Source organism: Ascaphus truei, chromosome 4 (assembly GCF_040206685.1).
Source record: "Ascaphus truei isolate aAscTru1 chromosome 4, aAscTru1.hap1, whole genome shotgun sequence".
Classification (NCBI taxonomy): domain Eukaryota; kingdom Metazoa; phylum Chordata; class Amphibia; order Anura; family Ascaphidae; genus Ascaphus; species Ascaphus truei.
In genome coordinates this window covers 251929504-251951976 of record NC_134486.1, presented here as the reverse complement: position 1 = coordinate 251951976, position 22473 = coordinate 251929504, and the positions used below count along the sequence as shown (strand labels likewise).

General features: G+C 39.9%; 1 protein-coding gene across 1 annotated transcript in view; it reads right to left on the bottom strand.

Moving 5' to 3' along the window:
- RSPO3 (R-spondin 3) overlaps nt 1-20645 on the bottom strand; it is a 125844-nt gene extending 105199 nt beyond the window's left edge. Inside the window, exon 1 of the mRNA XM_075597265.1 lies at nt 19536-20645. Within this exon, the coding sequence (XP_075453380.1) occupies nt 19536-19632 (97 nt within the window). The 5' untranslated portion in view covers nt 19633-20645. The remainder of the gene's footprint in view (nt 1-19535) is intronic.
- Nucleotides 20646-22473: the final 1828 nt, after the last annotated feature.

Sequence of the window (22473 nt, the reverse complement as noted above, 5' to 3'; positions counted from 1 at the left end):
AGCGGCTGATCGCCGCTCAGTTGGCGAACTTCGGATGATGATAAAATTTTGCATCGTTATCGAGCACTTATCGAGGCTATCTGAATACGAGTAGCCATTTGATCGATAAGTGCTCGATAAGGGCCTTATCGAGGCTTTCAGAATAAGGCCCTTTATCTAATTTTTGCCCTGAATCACAAACAAGAATGTTTTCTTTCAACTGATCAACTGTAACGTAATACCAATAAATTAAATCTATAGGAATCACTGCAAAATTCCCTCAAATACATATAGGGACTATTTATTGATCTGGAATATTTGTATACAATTTGTCCTTAGACAAATGATCAACATAAATCACCAATGATTATTTCATGTCTTGATTTATCCATACTTATTTTATGTCAGACTACTTGTTCCTATTTCTTGACGCCACTTCATGATCATTATATGTAGTTTTATTAAATGACGGTCTCAAAATGATATTACTACTGTTAGGACTACTGTGGAGTACAACAGATATTAGTAGTAAAACTAGAACAACTTATATATTTTTTTGGTCAATTGCAATTTGCTAGGGATATTCCCATCAATTGTTTTCATGTTGCTCCATGCAACGTTACACTGCATTGAATGCAATATAGAACTTACACATCAAGTGATAACTTGGTTGTCTTGTTAAATATATTAACAAGATTCATCAACTATGCTAAGTGGGTAGTTCTCAGCAAAAATGCTATTAAAATGACTTATTCTATCATTTAAATGACTTATTCTTTCATTTGTGGTATATGTACTCCTGTAAACCTTCTTCCAAAAGCAAAGGGGAAAAAATGCTGACACCAGTATTATTAAACCTACAGATGTAGCCAGACTTACATTATCCAGAGCCATGGAGGGAAAGGGCATGTTTTCATGCTTTCATGGGCTGTTTTAGCATTTCTAAACTATTTTGAGAGTTTTTGTTTCTCCATGCTTTGTTTTAAAAAATTAAATAAAAACCAAAACCAAACAAACTTGATTTGGCAAATCAAAACACGTTTTTTTAGTTTTTTTTTTTTAACCCAAACCAAAAAACAAGTGAAAATGCCCACTGTACAGTATGTTGACTTTTGGAAGAACTAATACATTGCCATGGGTGTACTACAGGAAACAAATATTGTAAATACAGGCCCAGTCATTATCACTTTTTGAAGGAAATGATAGATATACTTTGTACAATGACTTAAATTACCAAAATTCTAACCTGATGTCATCAATGTGATAATGATCCAGTCCTTGCTTTTTATTCTCATTTGTTGGTGTGATAAAAAACACTTTTTAAATGAAATGTAAGGTGCCTATTAACTAGAACACAATAATTTGCTCTAGAAATCTGTCACATCGTTTATGTAGGGTCCCCAGGGGTTAACTGCAGATCAGAAGCGGTTGCTCTCCTGCTGCCCATCTCCACCTCCGATGATAACAAGGAGCCTTAGATCTGCAGTAAAGCCCTACATCTGCATTGAAGGAGGTAGGCACCTGTCGGGAGATTCAGGCCCAAAGATCTGAAACACATTGGGTTGGAGGGATGAGGGAGCTTGGATTTGGTGTCCGTGGACCTGTTCATTTGCTGTTAGGTTTGACAAAAAAAAACATCTTAGTAGATATCAAAGTGGGAGTACATTTTGTAAGGAATCCACACCTGAGTTTACTGGTTACCTTTGCCTTGCAGTCCTGGAACACTCCCCCTGGTATCTACAGCAGCTGTGCAAGCTATTTACTGCAGCTCCAGCCTGTGCTCTCTCATTGGAAGAATGCTCTTACACTCCCCCTTCTGAGATTGGCCCGCTGACCTTTAATTAGTGCATTCCCACAATCCCTCTCTGCCGAGCATAATTCCTTTTGGACGTTACATGTGTTCTGCCACAAGCCATCTGGCTGTCTCCTGTGTTACTAATGATTTCGCTACGCTCTAGTTTCTAGTTCTCGTCTCTAGTTCCTGGTTCCGGTGGCCTGCTGTTTCTCGACGCAGAGACCTGTGTTCCTGTTTCCCGAAGGCTTGCTGCTTCTCTCTACGCAGAGGCCTGAGTTCTGCCTGCCTGGATTCTGCAACCTGCTGCACTCACCCCTAGCAGAGGTTACTGTTGGGATCCAGTGGCCTGCTGCTCTGTCCCTTCGTAGTGGCCAGCTTGGGACTTCTGTGCTGAAGCACTGGTTTACCAGTGCTGCCTGGCGGTGTGCCCACTCCGGTCCACCTTCTCCTTGCTGAGACCGGTATAATGGGCTGCGGACGCCATTCACGCAGAACCCGCTCCCGCCCTTTCGCTATTACGCTGAAGAGGGATCTACTTGACTACCTGTTGCCGAAACGCCGCCTGGATAACGTTTACCCTGATGTCTCCAATCCTGACCCTGGCTCGTCCACTGACTACGCTGCCCTCTCCAGTCCCAACCCTGCTATGTATGACTATGAACTGCGCAATCCGGATCCGACTACGTGGTCTCAGGTCAGTGATTATATAACCCCACCTCAGCCCCGCATCCGGTCTTGGTTTGTGGTGAGCACAACCGTGACACATTTATACTACAGTTCGTTCAGAATGCCAGTGCTTTATATTAAATGAGCACCTCTGTCCCGCATTCTCTGTCTTATATATTGTTCATGTGCATGAATCTTTGTTACTCTAGAGAGGAAAAGAAGAACTTGTTATACAAACAGCAGATGAGTTGTTGAGCTGCTGTTCCTGGGCTGTCAGCTACAGGATATCATCATGCAAAGTTTTATGGTGATAGTGCCTCAAGTAGCTGAGAATAAACAGGAACATGCTGAAGGTTAATCTGCTAAACTGTTTTCATGCCTGTTTAAGTTACAGTACGATTTAGCAAAGCCTTAATTTATTATAAGTGAATGGAGCAACATGTAATGTTAATGGAGGAGGAGTATATTTCAATAATGTTGTCTGTTTGTCCTTCTTAGTAGTTTTGCTTTCCTTCCATAATAGAGCTTGCTGTGCAGCAACTTCTCTAACCTTAAAAATGAACAGGGCAATGGTGAGAGAGTGAGAGTGAGAGAGAACATACTGAAAAAAAGGCCTCAGCAGAGGCAGGTGTGGTGCGTGGTAAATAGTTACAGTCTGTAAGGATCCCTAGAGATCCAATATACCGGCACAGCACAAGAGATAATCACAAAAAGTGGCTTATTGTGTCCAAAATGCACACATATGCGCGACGTTTCGGTCCCCAGGGGGACCTTCTACAGTGCGTGTGCCTTCCCAGCTATTCGTCTGTTGCCCCGCGTCATCGGGTTGTCATGGACACCGTTTGTCAACAAACATGGGTTAACTGCGCATGCGCGCCTGAAAGCCTTCTCATTGGTGGCTCGTGTATTAATATAGTTGCTAGTACGGCCAAGTCAGCACATGCGCATGCATAGGCAACATACAAAGTAAAAGTAATGCCCTATGAGACCCGTCCATGTCCACGCGTCATCGGATTGTCATGGACACAGTCTTTCAACAACGTAGTGTGGACTGCGCATGTGCGCCTGGAGACCTACTGATTGGTGGCTCGTTTAATCATTTAAATAGCAGACATAGCAAAGCCAGCATGTAAGCAAGCTAGTAGGCAGGCATAATAAAAGGCATGTATGATGACATCTGGAGTGGGTCAGTAACCCCGCATCATCGGGTTGTCATGGACACCTGTAAGCCAGTATATCTAATGCATCGTGCATGCGCACCAAGAGGCGTCCCAATGAGTAATCATAATGGTAGTAGCAGAATGCAGATATGCACAGAAAGATTATAAAATATGATACAGAGTGCAGCACAATAATACAAACGCAGAGACACCCCAAAAAATTAGGGGTGACTGATAAAGAAAAAAGGGGGAGTGCAAAAGGTGTGGGAAAAGGTGACCATATGTGAGGAATGAACGAACACTAGCATAAATGGGGATAGTGAATGTACTGATATATATATATATATATATATATATATATATATATATATATATATATATATATATATATATACCACTGTCATTAAGGTTATGGTGGGTAAAAAAAGTGACAAAAACCCTCCACAGTAAAGCATAAAGCAACTGTAAATATTACTGTATGTTCATTTGCATGTCTTAGACAGGTCTGCAACCCTGTCTTTCCCCATTGTCACCCAGCATACAGCGCTTCCACTGCAGCAAGGGTTCTGGGAAATGACATGCAAATGAGCACTCAGTGCCACCTTTTGTCTCAAGCTCGTATTACACAAGCCAATGGCTTTGCATCTCATCCCAGCCTCTGTCTAAAAGCTGTGTTTAAAACAGCATGCATTGGCTTGAGGATTGGCTTGTGTAATACGAGCTTGAGACAAAAGGTGGCACTGAGTGCTCATTTGCATGTCATTTCCCAGAATCCCTTGCTGCAGTGGAAGCGCTGTATGCTGGGTGACAATGGGGAAAGACAGGGTTGCAGACCTGTCTAAGACATGCAAATGAACATACAGTAATATTTACAGTTGCTATATATATATATATATATATATATATCATATTTACCAGCCCAGAGACCAGTAAAGGACGGCCCTGAGGAAGGTCTCCCTGTGGGACCGAAACGTTGGCTATCGTGTAACTGTTGTTTCAATACAATTGTTTCTGGACTACCTCATGCAGTGTGCTGTCTCCTTTACTGGTCTTTGGGCTGGTAAATATGCTGTTTGGATTTCTATATGACAAGCATCTGCTTTATGCTTTACATTAGTGTGCTGACTGGCTTCGTGTGGAATATATATATATATATATATATATAAATAATAATTTTGGGGGGTCTCCCGCGTTTGTATTATTGTATATAACAAAAAGATAAATTACACTGCCACGTTAAAGAGGACAAAGATCCTATACAACACCAGTGCGGTATGACGCTAGAGTGGTGGAATAATTTGAATACCAAATGGATAAGTATAAAGGAAATTACTTGCCAGGTGTTTATTCAAACTGTAAGTGTAGAGTGCTTGGGACTCTTTGTAGCACTTCCTAGGGGAACTTTGATGCGCACCCGGAAGCGGAATTACATCAATGATTCACAATTCAGGGCAGCAGCTCTAGCACTGAACTAAACAAGATGTTGGGAAATGCTCTTCTCACAGCATACTTTGGAGCTCTACTACTCACACCTGTAGCCCCACCCCCTCCTCCCTGGCTTCCTTTAAAAATCAGAGCATTTCCACTTTCTGCTTGACAGTTATATGTACCTTGTGCACAAAAAGAGCACACCTGGGAGAATTAAAAAATAAACTGTGAAACCAAATCAGAAGTGGTTTTAACATTTCACTGTTTTATATATATATATATATATATATATATATATATATATATATATATATATATATATATATATATATATATATATATATATATATATATATATAACGTTACCATCCAGCAGGGCAGCAGAACAGCAAAGAGAGACTCAGAGGTAAGTCAGCAAAATAATTCTCTGAGCGCTGTCTCTCTTTGCTATTCTGCTGGATGGTAACGTACTCTTTACATTATTTATGGGACTAGCACCAGGCCTTTCTGATATCTACATTGCTTTTTATATATATATATATATATATATATACTAACAAAAATAGAAAGCGTGGGCTTCATAGCATAGATCGGTAAAATAGGTTTATTAATGAACAATATAAGAATACAACTCACAAAGGTCGCTAGAACTTGTGCAAAGAAAGGTCTGGCGCAGGGATCCTCATGGGGCTATCAGTGATGTAATTCCGCTTCTGGGTAAGCATCAAATATATATTCCGGAAGCGGGGAATATATGGGGGAGTGTGCGATACTTTGCATGTTTTATCAGCATATATCCCAGGTACCTCAGGTGTAAATTAAACATAAACTTTTGAATAACATGTAACAGCCATCTAGTGGAGCACACCATCTTCTTAGTTCCATCACATGACAACTCCACCTGACACTGCTAGGGATCCATCATTAATCACATTGTTCACTATAAGGGCCAATTCCTACATTATACATCTTCCCTGTCAACAAACAAACCAAACACCAATATCTATGCATTTATAAACAAACTATTCTTCAGATCATATCCAACTTTGTTTTACTCTGAAGTCTTGACCACTGTTTGTCCATCAATAATCTTCTTAATGTTGGCCCTTCAGATGAATCCAAGTTGTCACCCTGTTGCATGCCTTTCTCCTCATTATCTGTTTCATGTATAATTGAAGAGTCTTCTTTGGCCATCAGTGTGTTTGGACTTTCATATATTACCCTTAGGTCCTTTCACTTTTTCGGAAATGTGTCTCTCTGGTCTGTGTGGACTACACAAGACCTTGGTTGTACTTGTTCCATGATGATACCTCTCTGGCCCCAAACATTAGAGATATGACTCTGCAGACAAACTTCAGCTTTGGAATTTTGTGAGCGGTTCTGCCAAAGTAATATTTTGGTTTCTTTTTCTGCTGCTATTCTTTCAACTCTCTTATCTTTCATTTCTCCTAATCAACCATTGGGTTGGAGAAAAGCCACTGTCCTTTGGTGAACTAATAAAGCTCTATCCAAATCCTCTGCATTTAATATTTTTTTCCAAGGTCTGTTACTGTCTTGACTGAGCTTTCCACCAATTTGTTTGATTGATGGTAATTTCGACTAGATGTTGTGTGACAAAAATCCCAATCCCTGGCAAATTGACTACATGCAGTATTGAAAAATGATGACCAATTATGACTGAAGTGTTCATCTGAAATGCCATGTATGGCAAATATGCCCTTCATATTTGCTACAGTACCACAGCATTGCTACTAGTATTGCGTAGTGTGCACATTTTTGGATACAAAGAATAATAATACTGTATATGACTAATAGTCCTTTGCATTCCGGGTAAATAAATCAGCGCCAATCTTCTCATCCACACTGTGGAACAGGGTGAGGCTTCAGTGGCTCTGCAGTTGTCTGCAACATTAACAATGTCTTGAATTATTTGAAGCCAACATATCACTTCTCACACTTTTTTTTGTTTCACGTCTCTACACCCAAATTACCCTCATAGACCCTTTCCACCATTTCTTTTGGAAGGTTCATTGGTATTACAACCTTACTGCCCTTGAAAAGTATTCCTTGTATCACTACATCTTCCTGTCTGCAGTTCTAGTAAACTCATACACTTGCAGAGGAAATTCATCAAGATACCCTTTTACTATGACATCTGCAAAGATACATAGTGATACTGATTTTTGTTGTGAGGGTTTCTAACCATCTTCTATTATTCTTAGGACAAGGCTGCTGACAGAGTTCCCGGGGTCCAGGACTAGAGTTATGTCCGCCCTCCCCCCCCCCCCGGTGTCAGCGGTATTGCGAGCCCCCACTAATTTCACACCCCGCGAGCCCCCTCTATTTCCCCCCGTCTTCCCATGACTCTCTCCTCTCTGTCTCACTCCCTCTTCCTCACTCATCCCCCTCCCGCCTCGCATATATTTATCTCCCCTTCGTCTCACTCTTACTCCCCCTTTTCCTCACTCCCTCACCTCCTCTCTCCTCTCACTCGCCCCCACCTTCCGCCAATTACCACACTCCCACTCAATCCCCCCACACAAAATACATACCAACCCCCCAATACATATTAAAAAGACCCCCACTTCCACCCAATACATATGAAAAGACCCCACCCCAATACATATAAAAAGACCCCCCACCCCAATACATATAAAAAGCACCCAACCCCCAATACATATAAAAAGACCCCCACTCCAACCCAATACATATAAAAAGACCACAACTTCCAAAGTCAATGCGCACCAGAAACTGAGGCCCAGCTTACTTCCGGCGGTTGACGTCAGGAGGGGCCCGTCGCGTACCGCCAGAGGTCGGAAGCTCGGCGTGGGACACACAATGAGGAAGAGGCCTGCATCTGATGAAGGGCTGAGGCCTGACCTCGACCGGCAGCCGGGCCTGGTCAGAGGTCGGGGCTAATCTGCAGCACCGGCTCAGGCTGATCAGAGGTTGGGCTAATTTGCAGCGCTGGCTGCCGGACCCCCCACAGTCACCTGGCCCTTCTGTCCCCCCGTCAGTGGTCCTGAACATGGATAGCCCCTTTTGTTGAATTCAGTTATTTTTTTTTTTTGTAGCTTAAAATGTTATTGATTTCCACGACAAAGCATAATACATCCATTGTTTCAATTAACATCCAAATAAAATCATAACACACTAAAAACTATTTTGCTTGTCATTTTAGTTTCTTCTGTCTTACACATCTGGAGAGCTTTATAGATGGTTAGATCTGCTTCACCGAGAAGTCTCTTCCTGAACATGTTTTTTTTTTTAAATCTCTCATCACTGTCAATTCACCAAAATCAAAAAGGTCTTACTTACGGTAGTTTTATTAATTTAGTAACATATTGCTCTACGGTTTCATCACTTTTTTGCATGCATGTAAAAATGTGTATCTTTCAAAAGCTTCCTCCAATTGGGTTAGTATCTCACTTATCTTCATACTTGTACCTTCAAGCCTAAAGTTATTAGAAATATACAATCATTTCTCTCCTACAGCATCTAAAAATATTGATGATTTAACGTTCTCACCTTTCTCCTCCATTCTAATGACCATCACATCCAGTTATTAAAAAGTTTGCATTTCTCATTCAAATGCTTTACTGCTACATTAACCCATAAAGATTATTACTTGGTGTCAGAAGTGTCCTGAATAGAGGATGCACCAAGTTGACTAAAGTACCAAGGCTTTAGTAAAATAGGCACTTTAGTAAAATAGGTTCCCATATGACTCCAGTTACACGGGAAGGGACATTTTATGCAATGACTTTGGTCAATACCATTCCTATAATTCTTAAATCCTTTAAATATTGTAGATTCCTTCAATATGTTGCAGAAACCTTCAGCATTCCCTTGGAAAACATTGTAAAATGCTTTACACGAACAACTACAGTATAATTTGTGGCATAATAGCTTTTATCATGAACTACTTTTTATTAGACTCATTTAAAAATACATACTGTGAGAACACCAGCTTGTGTCTCCTTTGATCTGTTAGCACCGTATTCCTATAGTAACAAGGGAGGGAGAGGGAGGTATAGCTTGTATTGGACCAACAAGCAGTTGATATGTTACAAGCTTTTAAAGCTCTCAGGAGCACTGATGTACTTTGTAGCAGAGAAGAGGTTAAACAGGCAAGCGACAACTAGCAAGTTGTATAGCCATTTATGGGCATTGTTACTTATCATGTATCCTACAGTAAATCCCTGCTTTATAAATTAGTTACTGATGTCCAAAGTGTGAAGCACAGATTTATAAACCAAACATGCTTGGTTTAGAATCTGCCTACATGAAGTTATATACATGTTTTATATATATCATCAGTCCTTGTAATTCCTTTGGATGAGCTGTAAATCTGCTCAAGGGTTTTATTAGGATTTGAAAATCCATTGGCTTTTAAGGGCCTATTCACGTGGATTAGTTGTTTAAGAATTCCAAAGTATAAATCTAAAAAGAGGCTTTATAAATGAAAACTGAAATCTGTTAAATATGTACAGAAGTTACTGCTATAATAATATTAGTATTTATTATTTGGTACATGTCTGGTAACAGAATTTTGATCTACACGGTCTTAAAAAAAAATTATTATTAAAAACAATGTTTTTATGAACTGATTCATACAGCTCAGCTTAGGCATTTGTATACAGCCTCTTAAATTAACATTATGGGGGAGTTAACTAAACACAGCAGAAGACATGGTATGGCAAGGAACTCCAACTCTGTCTGGAAGATGCCAAACCGCCGTATTTAGCAAGCCACCTTCTGGAAATCAGACTGCGTCTGGTTGAAATTCATTTACAAAGCTGGAAGGCTTCTTCTAGCTGCACCATATTTCGAAGATACCTTGTGGAAGTAGGCACTGTCGGTCGCCAAGACTTAAAGATGCATTTAGACCCTAGAACTAATGTACAGTAAACCAATGGAAATGAATGCCCTTTAACTTTTCTATGAATTTTCATATAAACATATTTCATATGCTTTCTGATATTATTTCAAATTTGTATGAGTAGTGCATTTGTGCTGTGTAGTGTATTTCAGATCCACCTGGAAGTGAAAACGATTGTGTGCGTGCGTGCGTGCGTGCGTGCGTGCGTGCATGTTTGACTGGCTTTGCATCTAATCCCATGCTGTGCTTAAAAGCTGTGTGAACAGCAGAACATTTGCTTATATGGGCTCCATGTAACATTGGTTTTCAGATAAAAGGTGACACATTGTGTGCTCATTTGCTTGTAATTTCCCAGAATCCCTTGCTGCAGTGGAAGCACTGAATGCTGGGGATAATGGTGACAGGCAGGGTTGCAGACCTGCCTAAGACATGTGAATGTGCTCACAAGTGATCTTTTTATTTGCTATATGCAATACGGTGGAGGTTTCTTGTTGCCTTTTTCACCCACCATAACTTAAAACACACGCACGCACACACGCACACACGCACAGACACACACACCTGAATGGCCTAGCTAATGTTTCCTTACCTTTCCAGGATCTTTAAAGATATTCTGTACTTAAGGACAGAAGTGTCACCTGCATGTTTTTGAAGCCCCTGCATAGGCCTGCTTGAGATCTGGAGGAGTGGGGATGGAATTTTTATTGCCCCTTAAAATGAATGTGGTGCAATGTATAATAGTACAACTGCTGTCACTTAGAGAAAATACTATTTTCCTCACAATATTAACTGGCAGGACCGTCATTTCCTACTCTGCTGGTCTTATGTTGAATTTGAATGAGATTAATAATAAATGGGCAATACTGTAAGCTGTTATTGTTGGAGTGTTCCAATATGGATTTCATTTTCAGTTCCCTTAGTACAAGCAGCATTAGTTAAAGGAGGTGAGCATAGCGACCATGCTCAGTATTGCTTCATATTGCAGCTTAATAACCTACAAGGACAATTTATAATGACTATGTACAAGATGAATTCAGTTTCCGCTTCTACTGTGATTATTGTTTTAACTTACTAAATTACGTTTTAAAGCGGTGTTGGTTTTCTTGTCTTCTAGGTGGAACTGCGGCTTGGGAGGTTTAGCTCATGCACTGCGACAGCAATGATTGGACTGTTCTATTAAGAGATGTGTTAGTTTTATATAAGCCTCATATAAGATTTACATTCACATGCAATGCAATTTCAAAGACAATTGCTTCAGTAGAATGCTTCTGCTGGAGAAGTACAATGCATATGTCAATAGTGCTTTGGGATGAAATCACCTGTAGTTACAGCATAGTTCACCAGTTGTATCTTTGTAGCTTTGTTTTTTTAGGCAGCATAACTAGAGCTATTTAATCTGAACATCCCTTGTATGTACATTACTAAACCTCTCCGTTTGTTTACCCTCTCATTCGTTGTATAAAATGACTTGTATAATAGCAAATTTAGCACACATGTGACGTCTTTGCTAACAGAACATACATAGTTACATAGTAGATGAGGTTGAAAAAAGAAATATCATCCAATGATATCTCAAAAGGGGAGAAACAAATTCCTTCCGGACTCCAAGTTTTGGCAATCAGATTACTCCCTGGATGAACATCCTTCCCATGTTTCGTTTGTTGCTGGGGAAATCTCCTTTCCTCCAACCTTAAGGGATGACCCTGTGTCCTTTTTATTGCCCTTGGATAAATAATTATTTTGAAAGCTCCTTGTACTGTCCCCGAATATATTTGTATATAGTTATCATATCGCTTCTTAGACGCCTCTTTTCAAATGTAAACAAATCTAATTTTGCTAATCTCTCCTCACAAATCAGATTATCCATCCCCTTCTCTGCACTCTCTCTAGTTCCACAATGTCTTTTCTAAGGAGTGGTGCCCACAATTGTACTCCATATTCAAGGTGTGGTATTACTAATGCTTTATAAGGGGGCATAATTATTTTTACTTCCCTTCCATCCATTGCCCGTTTAATACAAGATAAGATCTTGTTTGCCTTTGCAGCTACTGCATGACTTTGGGCAATATTGCTAAGCCTGCTGTTTACAAGCACTGCTAAATCCTTCTCCATTAAGGACTCCATTCATTTATCCTCATTTAATTTGTAAGTCGCCTGTTTATTCTTGCTTCCCAAATGCATTACATTTATCTTTATTAAACCTCACCTGCCTATAGCACCACAATCTAGAGATGGTTGGGGTCTAGCTGGGACCTGAAGGGGAATACTCTGACCTAGTCCAGTGGAGCACTTCTCCCTGGACCTTACCTATCCCCTTGCTGTCCTGCTTCTGACTGGCGAGCTTCCCTGAGCGGGCAAATTGTATCTCCTTGCAGGACATTCTGGGCGCCCTATTGGCTGCTGTGGGCCATGTGTTGTAGTTGCCCCTGTGTCTGCTGGGAAATGTAGTCCCCACGGAGCCCTTCACTGTAATGGCCGCTGCTGGTGCTTCACTGCGCATGTGCAATTCCTAATGGCCGCTGGGCTCATCTTGCGCATGCGCGAGCCTTCCTATCATGGCGGTGCCCTGTACTGCACTCGCTGTGGGTCTCTGGCGATGCGCTCACCTCCCTAGCAACCTGCTACTGTCCCCACAGCTACCGGAGGCAAGAGGAGGGGAGGGGGAAGCACCGAGGAACCGGGGGACCAGGTTACATACACACACACACACATATGGACTATCTCTTTGTGGACGAATGCAGAGCTCCCTGAACACTTATGAACTTATACTAACAAAGTTTTGGACAGAGTACACATGTGATTTTGAGCACCATTTTTTCATCCAAATACACAGCTTTAGCCAAACCTGAAAAAGTTACATTTTTGGCAACTCTCTGTTGTCTATCCTTCAACCAGTTTTCAATCCATGCGCAAATATTTGTGCTGAATCCAATTTGCTTTATTTTGTACACTAACCTCTTATGTGGAACCGTACCAAAGGCCTTTGCAAAATCTAAGTAAACCACATCAATTACACAACCCTGGTCAAAATTCCAACTCACCTCCTCAAAGTAACTAATAAGGTTAGTTTGTCATGACCTATCTTTCATAAATCCATGCTGACTATTACTTATCATTCTGTTTTCCATTACGTATTCCTGAATATTATCTAGTTTTAAACCATCATATAGCTTCCCCACGATTGATGTCAGGCTTACAGTTGTGTAATTCCCTGGTTGTGATCTAGGTCCCTTTTTAAATATAGGCACCACATCTGCTTTACACCAATCTTGTGGTACTGAGCCCATGCAAATGGAGTCTTTGAATATTAAATGTAATGGTTTAGCTATTACTGAACTTAACTCCTTAAGGACTCTTGGATGTATGCCATCGGGTCCAGGTGCCTTATTTACTTTAAATTTTATCAAGCTGCCTATGAACTTCTTCCTTAGTTAACCAATTGTTCATTAATATAGAGGTCGTGGCATTACTATTGCAATTAATTATTTCCTTAAACACAGAAGCAAAGAATTTGTTTAATACATCTGCTTTTTCCTTATCTCCAATAATCTGCCTGCCCATCTCGCACTGAAAGGGTCCTATATTTTCTTTTCTAATTTTTTTGTTAAGGTACTTAAAGAACTTTTTAGGGTTGATCTTACTTTCTATTGCAATCCTTTTTTTATTATCCATTTTTGCCAATTTGATTGCCCTTTTGCAATGTTTGTTATATTGCTTATAATTCTGAAACGATGTCTCCGTCCCTTCTAACTTAAAGAATCTAAACACCTGTCTCTTCTTTTCCATTTCCCCCTACCTGTTTATTTAGCCACATTGGTTTTCGATTTATTTCTTTTATACTTATTACCCATCACACTGATAAGTGTGCTTTTCTAACAATGTTTTAACCCTTCATTTAAATCTGCTCATTACAAAGCAAACAGGCTTAATTTACTGAAAGTATACTTAAATAGAAGTGGGGTACCCAACACTGAAGTGGTTGGTTGTCTGTGGAAGTGTAAAGCTAAATGCAGATTTCTAAAGGACTTCTCTACAATATGTTTCACGGAAACATTATCAATCTGCACATATAATTTTCATTTTGCACTGTTATGTCTAGCATGTCAGTGCTAGACATTTTGGTTTGACAGCGCATTATGCATTAAATCCTTATAACTTTGGGAAAGGCTTTGATATGGATAAAACTTGGCAGCTTGACATTAGTTCTTTATCATGATATCAAATATAACATGCCAAAAAAATAAAATTGTCCCAAACAAGCTGGTGACTTTGAGATCATTATTAGAGATGGTGAACCAGTCCAGAACAGTTTCTCTGGGTTTTTTTTAGACCAGATCTGTCCCCCCCCCCACTAATATCCTTCTGCGGATTGGACACTAAAATAAATAAGAGAAACAGTGAGGATTAATATAAATCCGCCAATGAATACAATCCGGACAGATGTTTCAGAATCCGATCTGTGGATTCTACAATCCGTGGCCGGAGTGCAAAAGATTCACACACAGATTAATCCACGGAAAGGGAGAGGGATCCCTCCCCACGTAGATTAATCCGTGTGCGGATTTTTAACAATCAGGCCATGGAGGTCTGATTGCTCTCTAAAATAAATAAAATTGTAATTGCGGATTTGCCATTTTGAAACCGAACTGCGGAAATCCGTGGGCCACAAGAACCGGACAATCCGAGGCGGATCCAAATCAATGAGAGGGGGCGAAAAAATCGCACATCTCTAACCATTAGGGCATAATGATGAAGCAGAGGAGGAGTTTTAAGCACTCATCCATGTTTCATTAAGTCACTGTAATACCTTAACTTTCAAAGAAATTGTTGTTTTTCCTCTCTTGATTAAATGAATTAGTAAAGGATTTCTAAGAATTTAAGAAATTGTGCTAAATATTTTTTTAACAATTGCAGGTGGGTTTGTCAAAAGCACATTTAGGGGATTTAATAAATAATTGCAACACAGACTCACGTCAATGCCTCAGGCAAACAAGAGGCTAAGGTTTACGAATGCAAGATACCGTTTTATTGTGGATTGACTGCTAAAATTAAGCATATGCTGTATCTTGCAGGAAAAATTGGGAGGGATGTATACAAATGTTATTCCAGTTGAGGACCAAATTTATACATGTAAAATGAAATAACAATGCAGCACAAGCTTTAGTCTGTTGTATAATTGTACGAGATTGGTCAATCACAAACACCATCCTATGCGCCCTACTGCATTCCTGAACAGATCCTGTGGGACTGTAATTACTTTCCAAGTGGCTCAACAGCTGAGGCTGCTTCCAAGATTTGCCACTAGAGGGTGCTAATCTTCCATAATTGAGCATAACCCTATCAGTTAATGGTACTAGAGTGGCAGATTGTAACTGTAACTGCACATTTTATCCACTCCTTCCAAATACTCAGGTTTTATACACCGCCATGAATGCAGGTTTCAATGGTGATAATATATTTAAAGTAATAAATGTTCCAAACATTTATAAAATTAAAATATATACAGCATTATAGCATACAAAAATGCTGGTGCTCGCTAAACAAGTGGAAAGCGAGCCTGGGTGCACTGTAAATATAGCACACAATATTTGGAAAAAATTGGAATGTGTAAATAATGAAAAAAAAATATATATTTTATTCTATAGATCAACATTTTGGTCCCATTGCACGAGAAAGGCCCTGCAATAGGGATCGAAACGTTAATCAATGGAATACAAATTATTGTTCATTATTTTCAAATTCCTGCGTGCCTGTCTTTTGCAAAGTGTGTGCGTGTATGTACACACATTTAGAACATAGCTGCACACTTAGTATTAAGTATGCTGCAGAGGGTGTCTGTGCTAGATAGGAAACAAATATCCAATTTGAGGAAATGACCAGAATGGTCTAATTATCTGCACCAGACAAAATAGAGGGTGTTTATTGACCCATTACACACAGGAACCCGACGCTTCAGTCCCCAAATGGACCATCATCTTGGTATAATATAACCTTGACTTATTAAATCCCCCTATAACTGTCAGCATTTTTTAATTACATTTTTCTGGAAAACATATTTAGGTAAAGTGGTTATATAAGTCCTCCCCCCCCTAAAAACTCCCATAATGACCAAACCCATAAAGTACCCTCTGACCCATGTATGTGTTATTCATGTCTTATCTCTTTGCCCAATTTAGTAAATATGTCCCATAATCCATTCAATGTGTTACTCAAACCTCACAACCCCTCATCACAACATTCCAAAATATTCATTTCGTTTTATACAAATTGAGAAAGTGACACCATTTAGCACTTGTTTTTTTTTTAGGATGATATAAAGTAAGTGAAGTATATATTTGATGGATGTGCACAAACCCCCTCCACCCCCAGGTGTTCCTTTGGTATTGACACAAAGCTATCCAAAATATGAAAACATGACTTCTGAGGTCTCATAGTGGATAGGAATATGAGCAGAGTTGTTGGGTCAAGTGGTTCAGATCTGCCATTAGTTTCTAATGTTTTTATATTTGAGCATTTTAATATGTCTTTGAAAGAAAATTAGAACGGCACCAAAAATGTATATTACACCTTCAAACAGTAGCAATCTAGAATGAATATTGCATTGTAGCCACAGTGGGGAATGATACATTGTGTAGAGATTTAAATTATGGAACAAATACGGTTTTACTTTGCTAATGTACTTAAAAGCGCACTGATATATAGAGTTAATAACAAACAAGCTATAAGGATATACAGTAGTAATTATATATAATGTGGTATTTTATTCTCAAACAAATTAATTTTATTACATAAACCCGAACATCCTGCTCTAAAACATCCAAGATTTCAACAACCACTTTTAAGTACAAAATAGCCAAACCGGTCTAATTTATCTGCGTGGGACAGATAGTTCTATCGCCACCAAAACATTGCAGCTGCAGATGCTTAATAAGGAGAAGTCTAGTGATCTGATCAGTTAGTAAAAGCTAAAAGAAACAAGTTGTATTTCCTGCTGGGGGGCACAATTTCACTTAGGCAGACACTTTCCACCCCAACATGTACCATCTGTAAGTAGTTTCAGAGAAACATACTGAGGTCTCTTGCTGAGCTGCTGGTAGTGTGGAAACCAAGTCTCAGGATAACACATGGACCTTTCCACAAATAGGTTCATGCAGAACATTTGCAGATACTGTATGTCACTAAAGCAGCCCCCCCCAAAAATAAATAAATAAAATAAACAATAATGAAACCCTAATTTAGATACCGATAGTTCATTGCTAACTCTAATCTATTTCTAACTATTTGTTTTCTTAAATTGTATTATTTTTGCTAAATTGTCACCTATTATTTCACAAGCATCAGCTGTAACCATGGAAGCTTCCCGTCCTCATGGGTGTGAATGGCAGTGGCCATTTTAACCTCCCAGGGAGATACGTTTTCAGCACAATCTGGATGTCTCCAGAAATAAAGGACAGAAGTTAGAAAGGATGGGTCTGCAAAAAACAGCAGCAAAATTGCTTCTAAAAAGACAGGAGCAATTTATGTTTGTTGGTGAAGAGAGCAGATTGTTGCTTTAAATATTTGGGGCAAATAATAATCCCCAACTCTCCTCCACGAGTGTGTCAAGAAATACACAAGAACAAAATCAGATATCTAGTTACTAAATATGTGGTGGTGGGGTAAGTGCAAACATCTTGTATGAATGGGATCCTAGTTACAGTAAGGGAATTTCAGAGGCATTCATGCAATGATTTCATATGTAATGGGATTTGCAAACCAGGAGTTAGACATTCCAATTACAAGCTAATTGCAACTGATCACCAAGATGTGCTGAGCAAATAATTTTAACGCGTGTAGTGCCAAAGCTCTGCATTGTATTCTTGTATCTGTATCCCTGCTTGGGATTCAGGGTTTAATGTACACAATTCATTTAGCACTGTTTATAGACAGGTCTATCAGCTGAGGCACATTATTAGGGATTTCGGATCTTGGTTTAATAGTATTTTTGTGGGGTAGGGGGGGGGGTTACTGATTGGTGTGTAGGAGACCCATTATAACCTTACAATAGAAAACAAGCACCGCCAATCTAAGGTTTTACTCTTGACAGAGAGGTGTGTACATGATAACACCCTGCTTTCCCCTGAATGTCTGCCACTGGTGTGGTCTGTGCTTAATCTGAGTTTAAACTGCATAGATCCATCGGTCATAAGGTGAAACTGTATATGTTTCCCGTATTAACTAGCCCAGTCAAAACAAGACAAAGAAAAACTCCATCTGTATCTGATCAGAGCAGTGCAGGATTTCAAATGAAGTACTCATCTGAGCTAAGCCATTCCTTTCAGCTGTGGTACCTGCTCCTCTTGCCCCCATCCTAATGGCAGCTGCCTTTGTCGCCACCATAACATAGCAGATTTCTTTTCTGTTTGTTAATACCACGATTACAGCAATATGTATGTGTGAAATAAATGTAGAAAGAAAAAACTTTGTACAGCAACCCTCTCATACTGTGACCGTACCCCATGGAGTGCCAGAGGGCATCCCACATGAAGTTATTTGCTGTGCAATGCGGAAAGTCAATTGTTGAAGCGGTTGCTATTTTATGGGTGTTGTGAAAAGTTGAACAATGTACTGTAACGAGTTTTTAGCTGATCACATTTTGGGAATGTATTATAGTATTGTATTATGTGCTCAAAAACGACTACATCCTTTGAATGCTTTAACTTAAATCGCACATTTAGTTCAAATCCATTTAATAAAATGACCGTGTGTGTATAAACAACACGTTTAGAATGGCAAGATACATAAAATGGTGATATACCAGATAATCAATGCAAACATGAAATAAATAAGTTTCCACTCTTGACTAGGGATCCCTAAATTAAATATCTGTATTACCGAATTATCTATTTGCTTAACAATTTTTAGCATGATGTAGCTCTCACTCTCAACCTTGTCAATTACCAAAGCTAGATATTCTCCCTAATTAATCCAATGGAAGTGTAATGGGAAAAAAAGAAAATAAACTTTTCTGAAGAGGATGACAGACTTTGAAAGGAGAGTAACAGACCTATCAGGTCCCACGTATCTCCAGTATCACTGGCTTTGATCTCCTGTTCACCTATTACTGAAGTTAGAATTATTGTTAGCATGAAAAAAAATGCATCTTGGATAGAAAACCCACAAAATAATCTTAATAACATCATTCAACTTTACCAGTCTTGAGTGGGACATGTGAGACTGAGACTAGGTACCTTCTCCTGAAGATGCAGGTTCAGATACCGGTTTTCTTTTTCTATCTCTACATGTTTTCTTGTTCTACACCATATAGGTGTCCTATATACCAGGGGTGCTCAACTCCAGTCCTCAAGCCCCCACAGTTTTCAGGATATCCCAGCTTCAGCACAGGTGGATCAGAGGCTCGTCAAAGGCTGAGCCTCTGATTGAGCCACCTGTGCTGAAGCTGGGATATCCTGAAAACCTGACCTGTTTGGGGGAGGGCTTGAGGACTGGAGTTGAGTACCCCTGGTATATACTATGCTTGCTATCATGTAACAACATTAAGATGCACCCAGCAGATATGGTTACAAAGTAGCACATGCAGAGCAGCAGGTGAATCTCAGCGCGCACCAGCAGTGGGGACACTTACTTCTCCGATGTCGCCTCCCTCTAGGGATCTGTTGGCTGCCAATGTATTCCAAGAAGTTCAAAATGATAAGACACAAAGAGATCAGTCGCAATTGCATAGTAACCTTGTAATGCTTCCCCTCTTATTTTTTCTCCCCCGGTCTGGATTACAGCGTCCTCCAAGCACTCGGTGATCCACCCCGCCAGCAAGTACAATCCACAGGGATCTCCACGGAGAATTGGGCAGGAGGAACAGTCAGACAAAGTGAACAGAAGATGGGATTATTGTTGCAGATATCCAGGGTACCTTGCACGGGATGTGGCAAAATCAACACACAGGGTCCCGGGGTAGTCTGGGTGTGATGCAGGTAGCATGTTGCAGAAAGAGCGCAATTTAAGTTTGTGTTTACGAGATCCAAGAAGAGAAAGGCTTGAATAGATAAGCCCAAGGCAGCCCAGCTCCAGCACACATGTGGTGCTGGTGATCCAGAGATCATCTGTGAGTCACACGCAAGAACCGCAGCAACAGAAGGTGGGTCGCAGCCGGGCTGCTGCAAGCCACTCACCTCCTCTCTGGCACTGAGCTACTACTACTACACAGGAGAAACATCCATCTCAGGTCCAACCATCCGTGAGACCACACCAATAGCCCTCACATACAAACAGGCTGTGCAGTCTGGCCACAGACTTCCAGCTGAAGAAGCAACTGCAGGAGAAGTGAGTTGGGTCAGGAGAAGACTTCACATCCCAGGCGTCCTAACGCCAGTGCGCCATCTCCCCAATGTCAGGGAGCCAGGGAAAGTGAGCTGTTCACAGGGGAGTCTGGAAAGACTTATCCAGCTAGGAGTTGGACCCACAGAGATACTGCTGCTGGGTTGCAGCTGCGCGCAGGGGCTTCAGGCCACTGGGGTCTGTGCTCTAGGTAACTGTAAATCACTGTGACTCCCCCCAACACTGCCTCTTACTCTCTCTGCTTCGCTCTTAAGACTGCCTGCTCCTGTCATCAGACTCTCCTGGCTATACCGATGTCACTGATCTAACCTCCCCCTTCTCTCGTCTCTTTTCACCCCCTCCTCCTCTTTTTTTTTTTTTTTTTTTTAAAGAAAGTTGAAGATTAAGTGTGTAAAGTAAACTACAATGGGACATGGGCAGTGCTGGTGGGGAGAGAGAAAAGTGCTCAAGGGAAGCTTCCAATCGTAGCTCTGGGTTGAATTATGAGAGAGGGGCAGAGAGGGAGAGGGAGAGAGTGAGTGAGAGAGAGAGAGAGAGAGAGAAAAGAGAAGAGAGAGATAGATAGGAGAAAACTCAGAATCTAAAAGCAGCTCAGTGACTTCATACAAGTAATAAGACATTTACCTCCACCACGAAATAAGTGTGGTCATCTCACATTTTGAATGCACATTCACTTTGTTCAGAAAGGTGACAGTAAAAAGTACAGTATTTCAAGTTTCTATTATGTTGCAGCATATATATATTTTTTTATTCGGAGTTGTGAAACATATCACTCGTTGACTTTCACATGATGTGCAAATAAATACACATCTGGCGTTTTATGGGTGTCTATCTCTTCATTATGTGTATTGGTGTCCCTGGCTTTTAGTTGGACTCTTGATATATCACTCCCAGTCCTGACCTCGCTCTGGGGTTGTAGGGGCAAAACATTACACCAGTGAAGGGGTTACATTTAAACCTGTTTGTGATGTATGGATTGATGACTATGGATGATTACATGGCCCAAGATTCATAACGTGTTTGTGGAGAAATAATACATATTAGTTGCTTTGTTTTTGTTTAGAAAACATGCATTAGTGATAAAAACAAAAACAAACAATCAATCCAACATTACTACGACTATTCTTTCACACGGGGACATCAGGCAGTTCGTTTTTGGTAAACACTGGTTTTCTTGCTATGGACGAATACATAATGTGTTAAAATCATTGCAGATTATTTTGTTGTCTCACTAGTTGTGGACATCTAACTTCTAAAGTACTGCATACACAGTTCCTTTAATATAAAATAACCAAACTTTTCCATGTAGTAATAACTTTTCATGGTCCAACACAAGGGCTCTTATTTTCTTAATATATATAGTATAAAGAAAATTTCCCAGCCTTATTTGTTTTTTTAACGCTTTTTCCAATAATAAATACCGGTGTAAAGTGTATTATTGTTGAGTATTCAGCCTAAACTTTCAGATCGGGAATGTAGGAAAAAGTTCTGTCAAACAAGAATAAAAGCACTTTAAATGATAGTTATTTTTCTGTTCTGTATAGTCTAATTCATGTCACAGTAATGACACCCCATTTGAGAAAAGAACTGTCATCTTCAACCAAAAAGAGTGAAGCACAGGATAATGGAATACTATTGTCCTCTCACAAAGTAAACATAAGGAGATAGATGGAAAGGTAAGAAATTATAGGGATTAACCTCACCTTCCATATGCTAATCCCTGTCTTCTTCTACAATTGCCCTCCCTTGGGTCCAACCCTGAGATTTGATGACAAAGGCCTCTTAACACCCCCCCTCCCTCCAACAAACAAAACAAAAAAAAAAAAACAACAGTTTGTTTGTTGTTGTTCTTGGAGGTGTAAGATTAAACTTTCTCTGAAACAAAATGCAATATATGTGATTTATGAAGTAATAACTAGTTTTTAAACTGATATTTAATTTGTAATTAATAAAAGGGGGTTTTCAAGTCTCATTAAGAGTTAAAAAAAAACTTTCAATGTGTTATTTCCTGGTCAAATATTTTATACAAAAATATGAAACCATTATGAGGAACTCATGTTGGTTCAAAACAAATCGTTATCACCACTTGAGCAAAATAAATAAATAATTTTCAGAACAGATGCATCTCCCAGATCTCTGCATTCTTTATTTGAGACAATACCAGAGATGTTATTGAGCATTTGGGGATTCATTTAGTTTTGATTTTAAACCTTTACGCTATCAAACAG